This window comes from Setaria italica, chromosome III (assembly GCF_000263155.2).
Source record: "Setaria italica strain Yugu1 chromosome III, Setaria_italica_v2.0, whole genome shotgun sequence".
Classification (NCBI taxonomy): domain Eukaryota; kingdom Viridiplantae; phylum Streptophyta; class Magnoliopsida; order Poales; family Poaceae; genus Setaria; species Setaria italica.
Genome location: NC_028452.1, coordinates 5,210,712 through 5,226,358, shown reverse-complemented (window position 1 = coordinate 5,226,358; position 15,647 = coordinate 5,210,712). Strand labels below are relative to the sequence as shown.

Here is a 15,647-nt window from a genome sequence, read left to right as displayed (position 1 = left end):
GGTAACTCATGAGGCATAGATAAAAGTAGGGATGGCAACAGGACGGGTCTGGGTCGACTGCAACATCTGCGCCCTGCCCCTGAAACCCGACACAAAAACCCGCCCCGGCCCCGAACCGCGGGTTGGGTGAAAATCCTCTCCCACCCCCAAACTCGCCGGGTCCCCGAAAAACCCGACAATGCATCATCTCAGAATCTCAACTGCTAGTAAAGATGCAGCATCACATGTTCATACCTATAACAAAGTACGGTGATGAAATACTCCAAAAAATAAGAGCCGATGTAGTAGTATAGTAGACTAGCGAGTGCAGCACTTGTTTCAGCTTGGCATTTCAATCGACAGCTTCACCAATTTGAGGAGCTTGGAATTGGTGCTTAAAAGAACTTTTAAGTGGTTCCAAAGCTGAGAGGTGCCCCTTACGGGGTCAGCACGAGATCTGTAGTTGCATCTATTGCATTTTGCCCAAAGTTGTTCCTCCATCACACCGTCTTCTCTTTGGTGTGACTCCACAAACTTGCTATAATGCTCCCAAAGGGGGCTTGGAACACGAGCACGAGCAGCCATCCTAATGCATGGGGATAGAGCTGCCAATTTACCAATTGTTAATTCACACAAAGGATAGGTTCTGTTTCAAGATCTCTTCAGGCTCACCTTGGGGACTGGGGAGGACTCTAGAAGGAGTGGAGGACGTGCGGACGCTGGGATGGACACCTCCCTGCGCGTGCCCGGCTCTGGCGCCCGCGCCACAGCGGCGGTGCCTCCCCTCGCTGGGCACGCACCGCGGTGAGTGGAGGCAACAACGTGAGGAGGGCGGCGGTCCTCATCGACATCACGGATGGTGTGAGGCGGGCGGCAGCAATGTGCCAAGTGCCGGCCGTCCTTGTGCTGCTCGTGGCCGTCAAGCTGCATGGCGTGAGTGCGTGCTGCGGTGGTGGCACTGAGTGGCGCTGAGACGACTAGTGGCTTTGGCTGGTGGTCTGGGAAGAGGTGGTGGTCCGGTTTATATACTTAGGGGGTTCCTTATGTTATGTGGGTTGGGCTGCATCTTCATTGGGCTGGGAATAAACTTCGGGGTCCCAATAGGCATCCGCGGGGGAAATTAAAAACCCACCCCACCCCATGCCATTTCGGGTCCCCAAACCCGCAGACCCACAGGGGCAAAAATAAACCCGCCCCCACCCCCGCTGGATCCAAAACCCCCGGGTCTCGGGTGTAAACCCGCGCGACTGCCATCCCTCGATAAAAGCTTTACCACCAAGAACAGATCACTGTTCTAAAGAAAAATGGCACTTTTGCTGCAGTAAGTCAACTAGTAGCCAATGAGCGGAGTGAAGCCCTCAAAGATGGTATTACAATATGGGGATGGTTAATATCGTGGTATTTATTTGACCTTGAGTATAAATGATGATGTACTATCAAGAGGGGTGCAATGTTGATAGATTTGCTTATGTCTCGGTGCTTAAACCTAACCTTTTCAAGTGCTAACATGAGAGAAGTACTTATCACAACACCTGCACCAGATGGTCTTGAGCTTGGTTTCAATTGGAATAGGTATTCCTATGAATAAACTTTCCTTGAAGTCAAAAATCATCAAACTTAAAGTTCGAAGTAAAAAGTTATGACGTTCTCTCTTATGTTACACATACTATCTTATGGACCTACGGAAACTCCAGGGAATTCTATGAAAATTACGCAAATGGCGAAGATTTTGAAGAATTTTACGGATATTCTGTATATTTCTATGAGAAGAGAAATGCTAACTTTTCTAGAGACTGGAATTTTTGCAGAGTTTTCTGGCTAGATTTAAACCTAACGAGTAGTTTTTGGGTTGTAGAGTTTTTGGAGATTTCGAAACTTAACAAGCCAACAACTAGTTTTTGGCTGCTAAGTTCCTCGATGAAAAAGCACGCGCATCGACGCGAGGGCACGGTGCGGCGCTAAGCGCGCACGTGCACAGGCGCGGCTCACGCGGCGGCGGCCACTACCTGGCCAAAGGCAAGCCCTTTGCGCGTGGCGAGGGTGCGGGCGAGCTCGTGCGCGCGGGCATGAGGTTTTCCCCAGCCGTGGTGGCTCGTGGAGCCCCGACGACCCGGGCCGGCAGCGAGGCGGCAAGGCGGCGACCTTCGGCTAGCTAGGGCTAGGCTACAGCTACCGAGGCAAAAGCAAGAGAGAGGGAGAGAGGAGGCGGGCTCACAACGTTGGCTCGGTGGAGATGGCGGCGAGTAGCGGGGGGGTTGGGCGCGACGAGCGGGCATCGGCTCCAAGCTTCCCCGAATGGCCTCCTCTTGCCTTTCTTCTCCCCCCTTCTACTCCTCCTTCGCTCCCTTACCCTCTCTTTCCTCTCTTTCTACCAGGGTAGACGGCGGCGGCGGGCGGAGCCCGGGTTGCTAGGGTGATGGTCGGAGAGGGAAGGGGTGCGACTCCTTATAAAGCAATGGAGAGGCGGTGCGGGGGCATAAATGCACCTCGTTGTCCATCCTCGGTGTCCGTGCCCGAGGATGGCGTGGCACTCATCCGACGGCTAGGGCTAGGGTTTGGTGGCGCGGGGGTGAGGGCAAGGCCGTCCTTTACTTTTGATGAAAACTCCTAGAAGAGGGACACGAAGGCTTGCTCAGCCGGGAGTGCACGCCAGTGCAGCTCCTCCGCATGCCAGTGAGCACGCACACGCCGGGCGCGTGCGGTATGACGCGGCGGAGAAGATGAACAGGGGCCGAGCGAAGCGCGGGCGGGTTGGTGGCCTGCTGGGCTGGTGAGGTGCGGGTGCACGGGGGCAAGCGAACGCGCGTGCACTTGGGCCGGCAGCGGCTTGGCAGCCGCTGGGCTGAGGCATAGCGCGGCGCAGGCGCGAGCTGCTGGGCTGCATGTGTTGAGGGCGGCCACGAGCTGGGCCGGGTGGTTAGCGGGTCGATGGGTTAGGGAGGTTAGAAGGGTTAGGTTAGTTTTAGGTTTGATTTTTATTTGGATTTAGATTTAGATTTTAGTTTGAAGTTTGAATTGAATTCAAAATTCAAACAACACTCAAAAATGAATTCCAAATAAAATCCAAGGGATCCAAATCAAGCCACACAAATTTTTGAAATGGAATTTAGGGTAAGAGAGAAAATATCTAGCTTTTCAAATGAGCACACAATTCAAACAAAAGTTCTAAATTTTTGCAAATTTTCACTCATACAAATATTACAATTTTTGGAATATTACAGAATCCGAAGCTTTCTTCAACTGCAATGGGGTATCTGCAATGGGGTATCAGCTCATCTCATTTATTTCTGCTAGGAACATTTTCAAGACCTTCAACATAAACCCCAATGTATTATGTTGCTTTTTAACTCCTCAGTAACTATCTCATTGAATACCTCATTGAAATCTTATGCTTAAAAATTACCATTGTTGTTCTGTTACTTTTTTTCAAATCCTGAAAAGACGCATTTTATAGAAATAAATATTTTGAAAGGTCACTGAATGGTAAATAGAATTTCAGATCAAATAAAAATGATTAGGATCAGAAAATGTACCATTATTACCATTCTTTTTCTTATGAACAGCCTCCCATAATTCTATCTTTTTTTTAGTTATCTTCCGCTCGACAGAGTAATTTAAGGATCATTACAAATCTGAATTACATGATAATGAATATATCAAATAGCATTGGATGAATATTTTTCACCATCTCTTTTTTTTTCAGCCTAGCATGGCTTTTTCAAATTGGATATAAATGTTATGTAAAAAGATGTCACCTTTTGTGGTTTTCGGCACCCGAAGTCCAACAAGAGATCTCCATTGATGTTCATTCACATTGTGCGTTTTCCCTTTCATGATTTCAGGCATGGTGTCTTTGGCAACTCATCTAGCAAGACAGACTATAGTATTAGCATTCATGTCCAGCTTTTGGTGGGGAAACCAATATGTTGCTGCAGAACAAGATTACAAAGAATAGCATTCACAAATCTCAAATAAATTATAGTAAACAATAATCTAGAAATCATTCAATAAAGCTGGAAAGTGCTATTGAAAAACATTTAATCAGCACTACTACTGTAAGATGGAACCTTGGTTGAAGTGTATGTGCAAGGAATTTGTATCTGCATGTAGAAACATGAGTTACTGAAAGTTCGAGTAATGTATGGGTCATTCATGAACCAGGTAGGTGTCTGGTACGAGACCTGAAGAACGAATACAGATTTCTAATCAAATCACATACTCGTTGTGCCAAAAGAAATTTCAAAAATTTATGCTTAAGTATTGGCAATTTGGCATTCATACTTAATGGTATTCTGAAATATTTAGTCATAATATTTTATATCGGAGAGGTCAAAATCACAACAACTTGAGACATAGATCATGGATATAAGAGCATAAGCAATTCCATATTGCAATTTTTAGGGACGAAACAAATAGTGCATACTACAATTTTCATAAGCACTATTGTCAAATGCATAACCAAATGCTGAAATCCTAAACGGAATCAAAACAGAACCTAATTACAGGAAGGAAATCTTCTTACTTGCTTGCTTCTTCCGTGCCGTGGGAGGTTGATCCTTGTCCACGTCCATGGCTCCTTGACACTGGTGGCCTGACGCTCGTTCCCTTGCAGGCAGTGCCTCGCCTGGCAGCGGTGCAGTTCCTCCCACGCCACAGCAGGTGCTGGTGTCGGGCGCTGCGGCAGCCATGCTCGCCCAGCGCACTGCCGGCCGCACTGCACCATCCGTAGACGTGCAAGTAGTGAATCGTGACCCCGCGTGGATGAAGAGGAAAGGAAGGTGTACATGCGTGCTCACCGGAAGATCACCGTGGCACGGCCATCGCAAGGCGCCGAGGTGGCGGTTCTGCAGCAAGGGATCGGAAGAGCGACGTTGACCGACGGATGGCCTTCAGGATGGATTGGCAATGTTCGTGGCGGCGCCTTGTTCCGGTGGCGTCGGGGGTTCATCAGAGGACGCCTGGATCTAGCGAGATGGAGGCGGAAAGCGAGGGGACGGGAAGGTTAATCTGCGCGAATTTTTCGCTAATCTCCAATGCACGAGCATTTAGGCGGCAACTGAAAAGGTTGAGTATTAAATTAGGCGGCAAGTGATTTTTTACATTGCAGTAGCGATAAAATATCTCATCCGATTTGCTAATTTTTCAATTTATTTCTATGAAGATTTCCATTTTGTTGAATGTTTTTCAATATTTACTGATAAATAAGTTATTGCATGAACTTACCAATTTATTTTATTTGCAAACATGAGATAAATCTCCATTTGTTGTAATCTTCTATATTTTTAAGTATTTATTGATAGATACATTATTGGATATCTATGAACTTACATATTTTCATTGTATTTCTAAATATGGAAATAAATCATTGTACAGTACTCCAATTAAAATATCAAAAGTAATTCTACACCAATGCATACTCAAGTGTATTATATCCGCTTCTTCATAGTTCCACCCATGCTATAGTTTGGGCGCAACATTAATAATGACCTTCCAAGTGGCACACTTATTCGGAAGCAGATATACATGGACAGAGCCAGTGAAATGTGCTATAGTTTGGACTCGATATTAACAATGCCTTCCGAGTGACACACTTGTTCACACAGAGGATGAGAAAGCTATATTGTAGTGCATGTAACGTGCTATGTTTGGGCTCAATATTAGCAATGGTCTTTCATGTGACACACTCATTAGGAATTAGAGGACAAAAAACATACATGATCAATGATGCAACACGAATGATCGTCATTAATACAAGTCAACAAGTGACGTGGATGTGCTCATCCGAATGACGGATCGACCACAATGCAAGTGTACCTTTTTGCGAAAGATGTTTTTCTCTTTAAGGTGAAAATATGACTTCCAACTACCATATAATATTTATATTATTCTATCACCTATAAGATTTCTAGCCATTGCAGGATGAAACCATACATTGACATTCATATTGCCAGCTGAAAATTTATAAACATTAGTCGTGTCTTAGAATTAAAAAGATAGTGAATTAAAAAATATATAATAAAAAAAGAAATAAAAGACTACACCATGGAATCGAACCATGACATCAATGTTCCGAACGAGCAGCCATACCATTGCAATAGTAATGTTAGGTAGGTGCATAATTAAAAAGTATTATGCATTACCCCTTGGCGTGACTATTATAGTATAACCATATAATAAGAGAAGAGTAGAATGTTCAAGCGCTACTATATGGTGTATTTTAATATTTAATTTAATTTTAAAACACATAATCTTTTTATTTCTACCATATAATGTTAACTGTTTTGATTCCGGTCGATGAAAAATTTATTTTAAACATGGCCCAACTCGGTTTTAACTGCTGGTCTGGGCCAGCGACGCATGCAGCAGCCTGGCCAACCAGACCGTGAGGTGAGTCATGCATGATGAGTGTGAGGGACTAAGGGAGTCCAGCTGCTGTGTGCCAAGAGGACTCAACGCTTTATTTTCTTGGGCCGTGCGTGCTTTCAGCCTAGAAACTAAGGGCAAAAATCGGCCGATCCCGTCAAGTTAGGCTAAAAAGAATAAGGAAAAATAAACGATAAAACTTGTGCCGCATGAGACCCACTAACTCAAGTTGGATGGGTGGGTCATTTTTACCAGTAGAGATGGTGTAATTTTAAAATGTGTCCAATTTCGTGTCATTTTGAAATGTTTTCAGTATCATATCAAAAATTATATTTAAGTGACTATGAGCAATTATTTGATACGATTTATGGCTTGTCTAGATGCTACTCACGGTTGAAAGCATGTCTAACTTTGTATCAATTTGATATGTTTTTAGTATCATGTCAAAAAGCATATCTAGTTGGCTAGAGGGTACTAACGGTTAAAAGCGTGTCTAATTCCGTATTATTTTGAGACGATTTCAATAGCATGTTAAAAGATATCTTTATATATCTCTTAACATTGAAAGCGTGTAAAATATTGCTTCACTTAGACTCATTCTCAAAATCATCACAAAAAGCATCTCTATGTGCTAATGTAGAGACGCTTTCAACCAGCATCAGGCAGAAGTCTTGGAAATACTCTTGTTGATAAATAGATCTCCGGACTCCTGGTGGATGGTGAAATCCCATTCCCATTCCGTGTATTTCGACGTGCCTTTTGATTTTACATTACATTTGCACTTGCATGGTTTGTAGGGACATATATTTGAAGAACAAAGCTGCATGTTGTGCAGATCCGCCATATAATTTTGAGATTTTTGACAGATGGGAAAATCTACCATTTGAAAAAGATATGAGGCAAAGATCAATATCGAGCGTCAACTTTAATTAAAGAACAAAAGTATGTTCAGGCCCCATTCTTTTTGAAACGCCAAAAGTATGTTCAGATTTGACGCAAAGAATCATATGCACAGAATCAGCCAGCTAGCTAGCTCTCTTTAAACATTTGAGTGACAATTCAGCAAAGAACATCTGATCATGCACAGAAAAGAATAAGAGCACCTACGGCGATTGGGTTCCATCCATAATTCCTATATATAGAGGGGGTAAGGGCAGGTCCAAGTAATGAGTTAACTGCAGGATCAAACCTAGCTACTCATCGAGTATTGGCGCCATGAACACTAGCCATACAAAAGAAATAACAATAGAAGCTGTCCCCATCCAAGATCGAGTGAGGAGAGAAACTGAGAGGCTAGAGACTAACTTTTCACGGATTGACACAACAATCCATAGGTTTCCTCAAGGCCTCCGAGGGATCGGCGGCCCTGGCGAGCGCTACATCATCCCGAGCGTCGTGGCCCTCGGCCCGTATCACCATGGCAGACAGGAGCTCCAAGAAATGGAGGAGGTCAAGCACGCCGCGGCATACTACTTCTGCGCACAGTCGGGCCACCCGGTCGAGGAGGTCTACGCCAAGATCCTCTCCATCGTGGACCAAGCCCGCAGCTGCTACGAAAAGGACGCGGCCGCACACTACAACGATGCCAAGTTCGCGGATATGATGTTCCTGGATGGTTGCTTCCTGTTGATGTATATTTGTACAGAAGGTTCTGTCCAGGACCCTCCCTTGTTGACGAATAGCATGGTGCTGTCCATGGGTCCCTGCATGCTGAGGGACATCTTGCTGCTAGAGAACCAGCTCCCTTGGCTGGTCCTCGAGGCCCTCCTGACTTTCAAGCACGTGCAAGTGCAAGAGTTCCTAGTCGACACAGTACGAGATTTCATGGATGTCAGTGACCGTCCTGAAGAAGTCTTTGTCGTGAATGAAGACTATAGGGCGCCGCATTTGCTTGGCCTCGCCAGATTGTATATGACTGGCAGCATGCCTCAGGATGAAGAGGCTCTGCCGGTCAGCTACTTCAACACTGCCACCATGTCCGCAATCCACCTAGCAGAGATAGGAATCCACATAACGGCCAGCAAGACGACATGGTTCGCCAACATGAGTCTCAGCCGCAGTGGCTGCCTCTTGGGTGATGAGCTCTCGATGTCACCGGTGTTTCTCAACGACTTCACTGCTTGCTGGCTCGTCAACATGGCGGCCTTTGAGGCGCGTATATCCACGAGATATCCCATGGATGGCTTCCTTGTAAGCTCGTATCTATCCCTCTTGGCACTGCTCATGGACAAGGAGGAAGACGTTCAAAAGCTCCGAGCGCATCATATTGTCAACGGCCTTCTCAGCAATCAGGAGATGCTCGACTTTTTTAAGACCATTGCCCGGCACCTGCGACTTGGCTACCGCTTCTTTGCCCTTCTAGAGGCGATCGAGGGCTACAAGACGGAGAGGCGGGTGTGGATCATGGTCCATAGGTTCCTCTACCTCCACTGGAAGACCATAGTCACACTCATTTCAATCGCCAGTGTGCTTGTGGGGATCTTCAGAGCTCTCTTCTCCCTCAAATATCACTGAACCACAAGTTGTATCGATTAGAGATTTACCATGTCAGTCAATCAAAAATTGTTTGTTTCCTCTTACCCCTTGATGGTTGTAAAGTGTTGCTACAAAAGACTCTTCTGTCCTCGCTACACATCTGGCTGTAAGATCCTCTTTTTTTTTCCTTATACACTTTTTCACTTAGCAAAATACAGTTGGTGCCTATGAATTGCATTCATGGACCTCGACCTGGTGCGCCAGCCTATCACAGGGATCTTATATTTGAGATTCGTGCGAAGCGCCTGGTTCGTTCGATCTTTCTCAACCCTAGTGTCCCGTCCCACCGTCCACCCTCTCCTGCTGCTCCCGCTCGCCCTGGTATTTTCAATCCCACCCTGTGCATTTTGAATTGCCTTTTGATTTTTCATTATATTCGAAAGAAGCTAGCTAGCGGAGTGGCACATGCACTTGCATGGTACTTGAAAAAACAAATCTGCATGTTGTGCAGGTCCAAATTTGAACTTGCACAGTTGCACGAATGTTCCCTCCCCAGCAGTGCTCAGGCATGCCTTTACTCCTTTCTCGCTGCTCTCTGTCATACTGATCCATAGTCCATGCCATACCGCCCAGAGATCCGCCTCCACAAACACAGCGAAACACGCCCATGGTGCCTGTCAAGTCAATAGAGCGCTGAGCGCCCACCAACACCACCCTGTTGTAAAAACCAGAGGCTCAACTCCTCTGATTTGCCAGGAAAAGGGAATCCCTGATCGGCGCTGGCGAGCAGCGGCCGTCAATCTCTTTCTAGACAAAAGGTCTTCTCCGTTCCACTCGATCTCGATGAATAAAATGTTCCACCGTTGATCTCTTCGCTTTGTAGCCGCTGGACACCGGATCCATGATCGCCTCCGATCTAACCTAATGCTGTTCATTCAGGTGGGCACCGTTCTGATGGGATCATGCCATCATGGGATGGGAGTGCCTCCGGTTCTAGGCGAATCCCGTGGCTGCCATTCCGCCGGCATCTAATATCTTCTGGAACCATCATAGTCTTCAGGTACGATCCATCTTTGTACTTGTGATTTGTCCAAGAGTTCATTTAGGATTATATTTCGACCGACTTTGTGCTTGTGAGAACATTGGATTTAAGATCTTTGTGGATCTAGATGAGAACTAGGGAGAAGTTTAGGGAATTCAAGTGAAATTCATTCAAGCAACAATTCAACACCAAATCGCAATAGATAAATACAATATAGGAGGAGTGGAATTAAGAATTTGGAAGAGCAATTAGATAAACACAAGGATTTAATTGCGCATAACTCATAAGCTTAGAGAAAGCTGAGATGACAATGATGCATTTCTTTTTTGATTGCTCAACAGCCATAAGCTTTTTGTTCTCAATTGGAATTCAGTGGGATACTGCACTCAGTTTACAGCACTTTCAGTCTGCATTTTTTATAAACATTTTCATTACGGTTGCCTGGTGCATATGCAAAGAATGAAATGTAGCTATCTTTGATAATAGAGTCCCATCATGAAAAATCCAGGCTTAAGGAGATTATCCTGGATGAGCTATGTCGCTTAATTTGAAGATTAGCCTGCTGCCAGCTCACCCTGCTGGTTCATGTTGATCAATGTCCTCGTTCGTCGTCAGCTGCTTCTTCGATGCTTTTATCCTTTTGTCTTTTCTGTCCAGCTGAGGAGGCCTAAGGCCAGCCCATCTATCCACATGGAAGCCCATCCGCGATGATTTTTTGGGTACTCGTCCACAATATAATTGTTGGCTCAGTCCTAGTAATGTTACCATAGCTGTCTGCTACAGTAAGCAAATTGCCTCAAAGGACTAATGTAGTGGAGTAGTGGACACATTAATATATAATGGTTGCTGCAGGGATGTTTCTTCTAGCTTGACTTCTTCCTCTTTTCATATCCCTAACCTTGATAATGAGTTTCATTTCTTTAGAAGGTACAATGAGCAAATCTGATATATGAAACATGCAGACGATACACACGGCAATAAAATTTAATCGATTGAGCTACTATATACACTTAAACCACACAATGAATAAAATCGCATACGAAGATGCCCTACATGACCATGAACATTATCTAGTACGACTCAATCTCTTGGGACTTATATACATTCCTACAAGCTATATAACAACCCATGTAAATTCTGAAAGCACAAACACATGGGCCACGGGGTAGGGTTTCTCCACCCACCAGGAGATTTATTTGACAAGAAGAGTATTCAATGGCTGCGTGATACCTTGGACTTGGAAGGCTCATACTCATCTTGGTTCAAGCTCTGTGAGCGACACCTCATTTGGTGACATTGTTGCCTTTGCCCTGTTATACGCATCCGAGTGAAGGTGTGAATGATCTCCCATCTCTGGAATGCAAAATGTTGGCTTTGATGGAACTGGAGCGACACCATGTCGCTGCTGAGCATGATGTTTACAGATGACACCATCGGCTGATCTGCAGGGCTGTCCTGAACAAAGAGTAGCCCGATGTTGACAAGCTTTGACATCTGATCTTGAGGAGCTCGGCAGCCCAGCAGGAATGGATCCAACAACTCTGCGGTTGCCCCCTTGGTCCAGTGCTCCCATACCTGCAGATATGTGGTCAACTATTTCGCTGCTACAAGAAAGTAGTTCCGTATACACTCTGTCAGCTACACAAGTACTCACAAGGCTTAAGAGGTCCACAGATTGCTCGGAGTCATCAAAGGTAGTGTTCTTCCTCCCTGTGACCATCTCCAAGATCAATACACCAAGACTGAAAACGTCTGACTTGACTGAATACTGCCCGTGCATCGCGTATTCTGGTGCCATGTATCCACTGAAATTCGAACATAACAGTTATCGTCCAAATATGAACCAAACATTTGTTGCTAAAATATGAACCAAAAAATTATCCTCATAGGCTGATATAGCTTTGCTATCTCGATACTTTGTTAAGGTAATGCAGAATAATACTATGTTTCAGCAATGTGACTAGTGATACCCTGGGATTGATCCTGGTCGAAGAGTTTTGCTAAGCCATAGTCTGAGATCTTTGGGTTGTAATCAAAGTCAAGTAGCACATTGCTTGGCTTGAGGTCTCGATGAACTATCTTCAGTTGAGAGTCTTCATGGAGATACTGCAAGCCTCGAGCAACTCCATTTATAATCTTGAGTCTCTTTACCCAATCCAGCTCTTTGCTTTTCTGAGATTCTAACAACCAAACAAGAAATGTTCAATCATGTCACCTTTTAAAAAGGCGAAGCGAGGCAGAGTAGTTTCTAATTGTTTTCCTTGTTCTCTGAATTTTTATATGTCAAATGCTATATTTCCCTATGTTCTTTATTTTTTTTGAAAAAATCCATTTTACTCCCCTCACCTATTTACTTTGTCCGCTTAACCTCCTAAGCAAAATTTAGGCTCACTTTACTCCTTCAAACTATTTCATTTGGTCCAATCGACCCCCTAATTAGATTTTTCCTTTTTATTTCTTCACGTATGCTCTACGTTAGAAAAATGCTTTAGAGATTTTTCATGATTATTTTTCATATAATTTTGTATATCTAAGATCAATTTTGTATTAAATATTCGTAACCTATGAAAATAACCATAAAAAATTCTTAGTATATTTTTTTACATAAGGCATCATGTTTTATAATTTGAACTCAAAATCCAACTCATACATGGAGAAAAAAAATAGAGAAATCTAATTAGCGGGGAGATTGGACCAAATAAAATAGTTCAGGGGAGTAAGTTGAGCCTAAATTTTATTCGGGGAGTCAAGCGGACAAAGTGGATAGATGAGAGGAGTAAAATGGACTTTTTCCTATTTTTTTATTTTTGTATTTTTATACTAAAAGTATAAGTGCCTTGCGGAGCTCGACTGCCTGAATAGCATCTAGTGTTTTTTGTATTGCTCTCTAAGAACAAAAGGTTTGTGGCACTCATGATAATTGTACTGTAAACTGAGTCATTTTGAGAACTGCAGCAAAAAGAAATGTACCAAAAATAATGGTGTCGAGGCTTGTCTTTGGCATGTATTCATACACAAGCAGTTTCTCTTGCTCTTCCAAGCAAACGCCTTTGAGTCTCATGAGATTTTTGTGTTGAAGCTTGCAACTAATACTTTTCAGCTCTTGTACTCCTTGTCTGGATCCAAGTGAAAGCCTCTTCACTGCTATTTCTTGGCCATCAGAAAGGACTCCCTGCGTGTGTTGAAAGATTAGATGGCAATGAGTTAACGTGGCTGCCTTATCCGGCTCACGGATCCATGTTAATATATAGGCCACTATGCGTTAGGAATTACAGAGTTTGAGTTACAACTTGTGTATGAAGAATCTCGGTTAAACTACAGCTATCTCTAAGCTTTTACCAACCAAGTCCAACATTATCACGTGTACAGACAGGAACCGTATACTAAACTTACAATCCATGTGTACAACATTTACATATCGTTTACAAGAGAAACAAATACTTCTGACATGTGTGACAAGGTTCTCAACAATCAACTGAGCTGCAACAAACACATCAGGGTTTAGATATGATTGCTACCTTATAAACCGCAATGAACCCTCCTTCGCCAAGCTTATTGCTTTCAGAAAAGTTATCTGTTGCTTCCCGTAGCACGTATAGGTCGAGAAGGAGCGAATCTATGACTTGGATATCATCTGGATTAGGAGAATCTGTTGGCAGGAGAATAGATACATGGTGATATAGCTTGTAAACACATTGATTTCCATTTATGAAACTTGACTACTTTAGAAGTCTGTGAACGAATAAATATTATATACATGCCGTCTTAATAGAATGTGTGCAGTCAATTGTTATAGAATTTTTTACCAGTAATAAAAAAGCAAAACAGTTTCTCATGAAAATGTTTTAGAAGACGTATAAAAATACTCTAATTGTACTAAAAATATTAAATCTTAGATATATGTAGGGGACTAACCATATGTCTTCACTACTTAAAAAACACAAGTTGGTGTTGACTATATACGTCTAAAACGCCAAGTAAAATAGAACTGCTGGATCGGAGTACATGGAAGTTAATCATCATTCTCTTATGCTGTAGCCAATTGATTCATTACCTGTGTTTCTTATTAATTAAAATGATTAATGAACATAATCGAGCTTACATGGTTTTCCTGAAGACTTCTGTGTTGATGTTCTCATACTCCAAAAACAAAAGCATATCGTCACTGTGAGACCTAATATTGCAGCAGCTAAAGGCACTGCAATGGCCAAAGTCCATCCTATCCTATGATTTCTTGTTCCTGAAAAGTGTAAACAGTACCAAAAGGGACCTCACATTAGCTGTGTGAAGATCTCTGATCCCTTAGCCACCATTTTTGTTAGCATTTCTCCTATAGAAAAAAGTTCAGTGAGTCGGTGAGTCCTCACTAGCAGTCACAGTTTACGATTTTGGTAAACCTAGTTATAAATCTGTATCTATACTTAATTACCAATCTTTTCTTGTTGCTATATATTGTCATGGACCTGTTGCGGACTACATTCTTTGCAGATTACTAGTACTTTATTAGGCCTTAAATAAAAGTTTTAAGGAATAGGTATGATGAAACAAGACTGTCCAGTTATCTGTCCAGAAGAAATCATCAACCAAAACCCATAACTACTCCCTCCGTTTCAACATAATGGTAGTTATAGTTTTTCTAAGTAAATAGATTTTGCTACGCACATATATACATAGTAAAATCTATGTATCTAGAAAACAAGAATGATCTGCATTTAGAACGGAAGGAGTACATCATTAAGCGATTCATGTTGAAGCAACTCACGGTGGCTGATTGCCGGTGGCGTCATGTTCACTGGCGGCGGCCCGGGCGGCCCCGGGAGTTGACTGCAGTAGCGGGCGGCCAGAGAAGAAAGGATATGTCTCGAATCGGAAGCTGCACCGCACTCCGAAAAGTCTCCCGCCATGCTTGCCGGTGAAATACGAGTACATAGGCATGAACCTCTTAATGATGTTGCCGAGGCATGTTCGGCAGTCGGCAGCCGCCATGTCCGGCGTGCACTGAGCCAGCGAGTAAATCTTGGGGTAGGTCTCGTCGAACGCCACATCCCCTGTGCCGAAACGCCTGACCGGGTCCGCCGCCGCGTAGTCGGCGGTGGCGTCGACGAGCCGGCGGAAGGCAGCGCGGAACGTCCCTAACGCTGACGCACTGACGCTGTCGGAGCTCCAGGCGATGTACGTCCCCCGGTTGTCGGTGGCGTTGGCGAGGAAGTCCCAGTCGGCGTAGCGGAGGATGCAGGGGTCGTCGTACATGGTGGCGCCCTTGCTGAGCGCGCACAGCTGCTGCGCGTTCTGGAACGCCGCGGCGACGCAGCGCGCGCACGAGGAAGCGTTGATGTCGCCGCGGCAGAGCGCAAGGGAGTACACCACGTCCGGCGCCGTGCCCGCGGCGCCGGTGGTGAAGAGGGACGGGGAGGAGGACGCGTTGCCTGGGAGGGCGCTCGCGAGGCGGCGGATGTTGGCTTGGTAGGCGCTGTTCTCGGCGAAGTTGCCGGCGGTGTCGTTGCAGAGCTGCCATGGTAGCGGCTGCGAGGTGGCGAGGGGCGCGTGGAAGATGACAAGAAAGAGGATCAAGGCGGAGGCGGCGAGGCCGTAGGAAAGTGCGGGATTGTAGCATATGGTGGTCGTCATCGCCATGGTTGGTGGGGTTGATGCGGGGGCAGCCAGAAGGACTGGAGGAGCATGCCACTACTCACTCACTAACAGGTTTGCAATTCAAACTTTTGGACGATAGGAATAGGAAAGAGTTCCAACTGTAGGCAGGAGGTGAGGCAACAATAAGTCAATAAGA

General features: G+C 44.6%; 1 protein-coding gene and 1 pseudogene across 1 annotated transcript; one reads left to right on the top strand and one right to left on the bottom strand.

Annotated features, from left to right (window-relative positions):
* Window positions 1-7,557: 7,557 nt before the first annotated feature.
* LOC101759431 (UPF0481 protein At3g47200) lies at window positions 7,558-8,856 on the top strand. The gene has a single exon (XM_004960603.2). It carries the CDS (start codon window positions 7,558-7,560, stop codon window positions 8,854-8,856), a length of 1,299 nt encoding a protein of 432 aa, XP_004960660.1.
* A 2,255-nt stretch (window positions 8,857-11,111) lies between these two features.
* On the bottom strand, window positions 11,112-15,493 carry LOC101767702 (annotated as a pseudogene).
* Window positions 15,494-15,647: the final 154 nt, after the last annotated feature.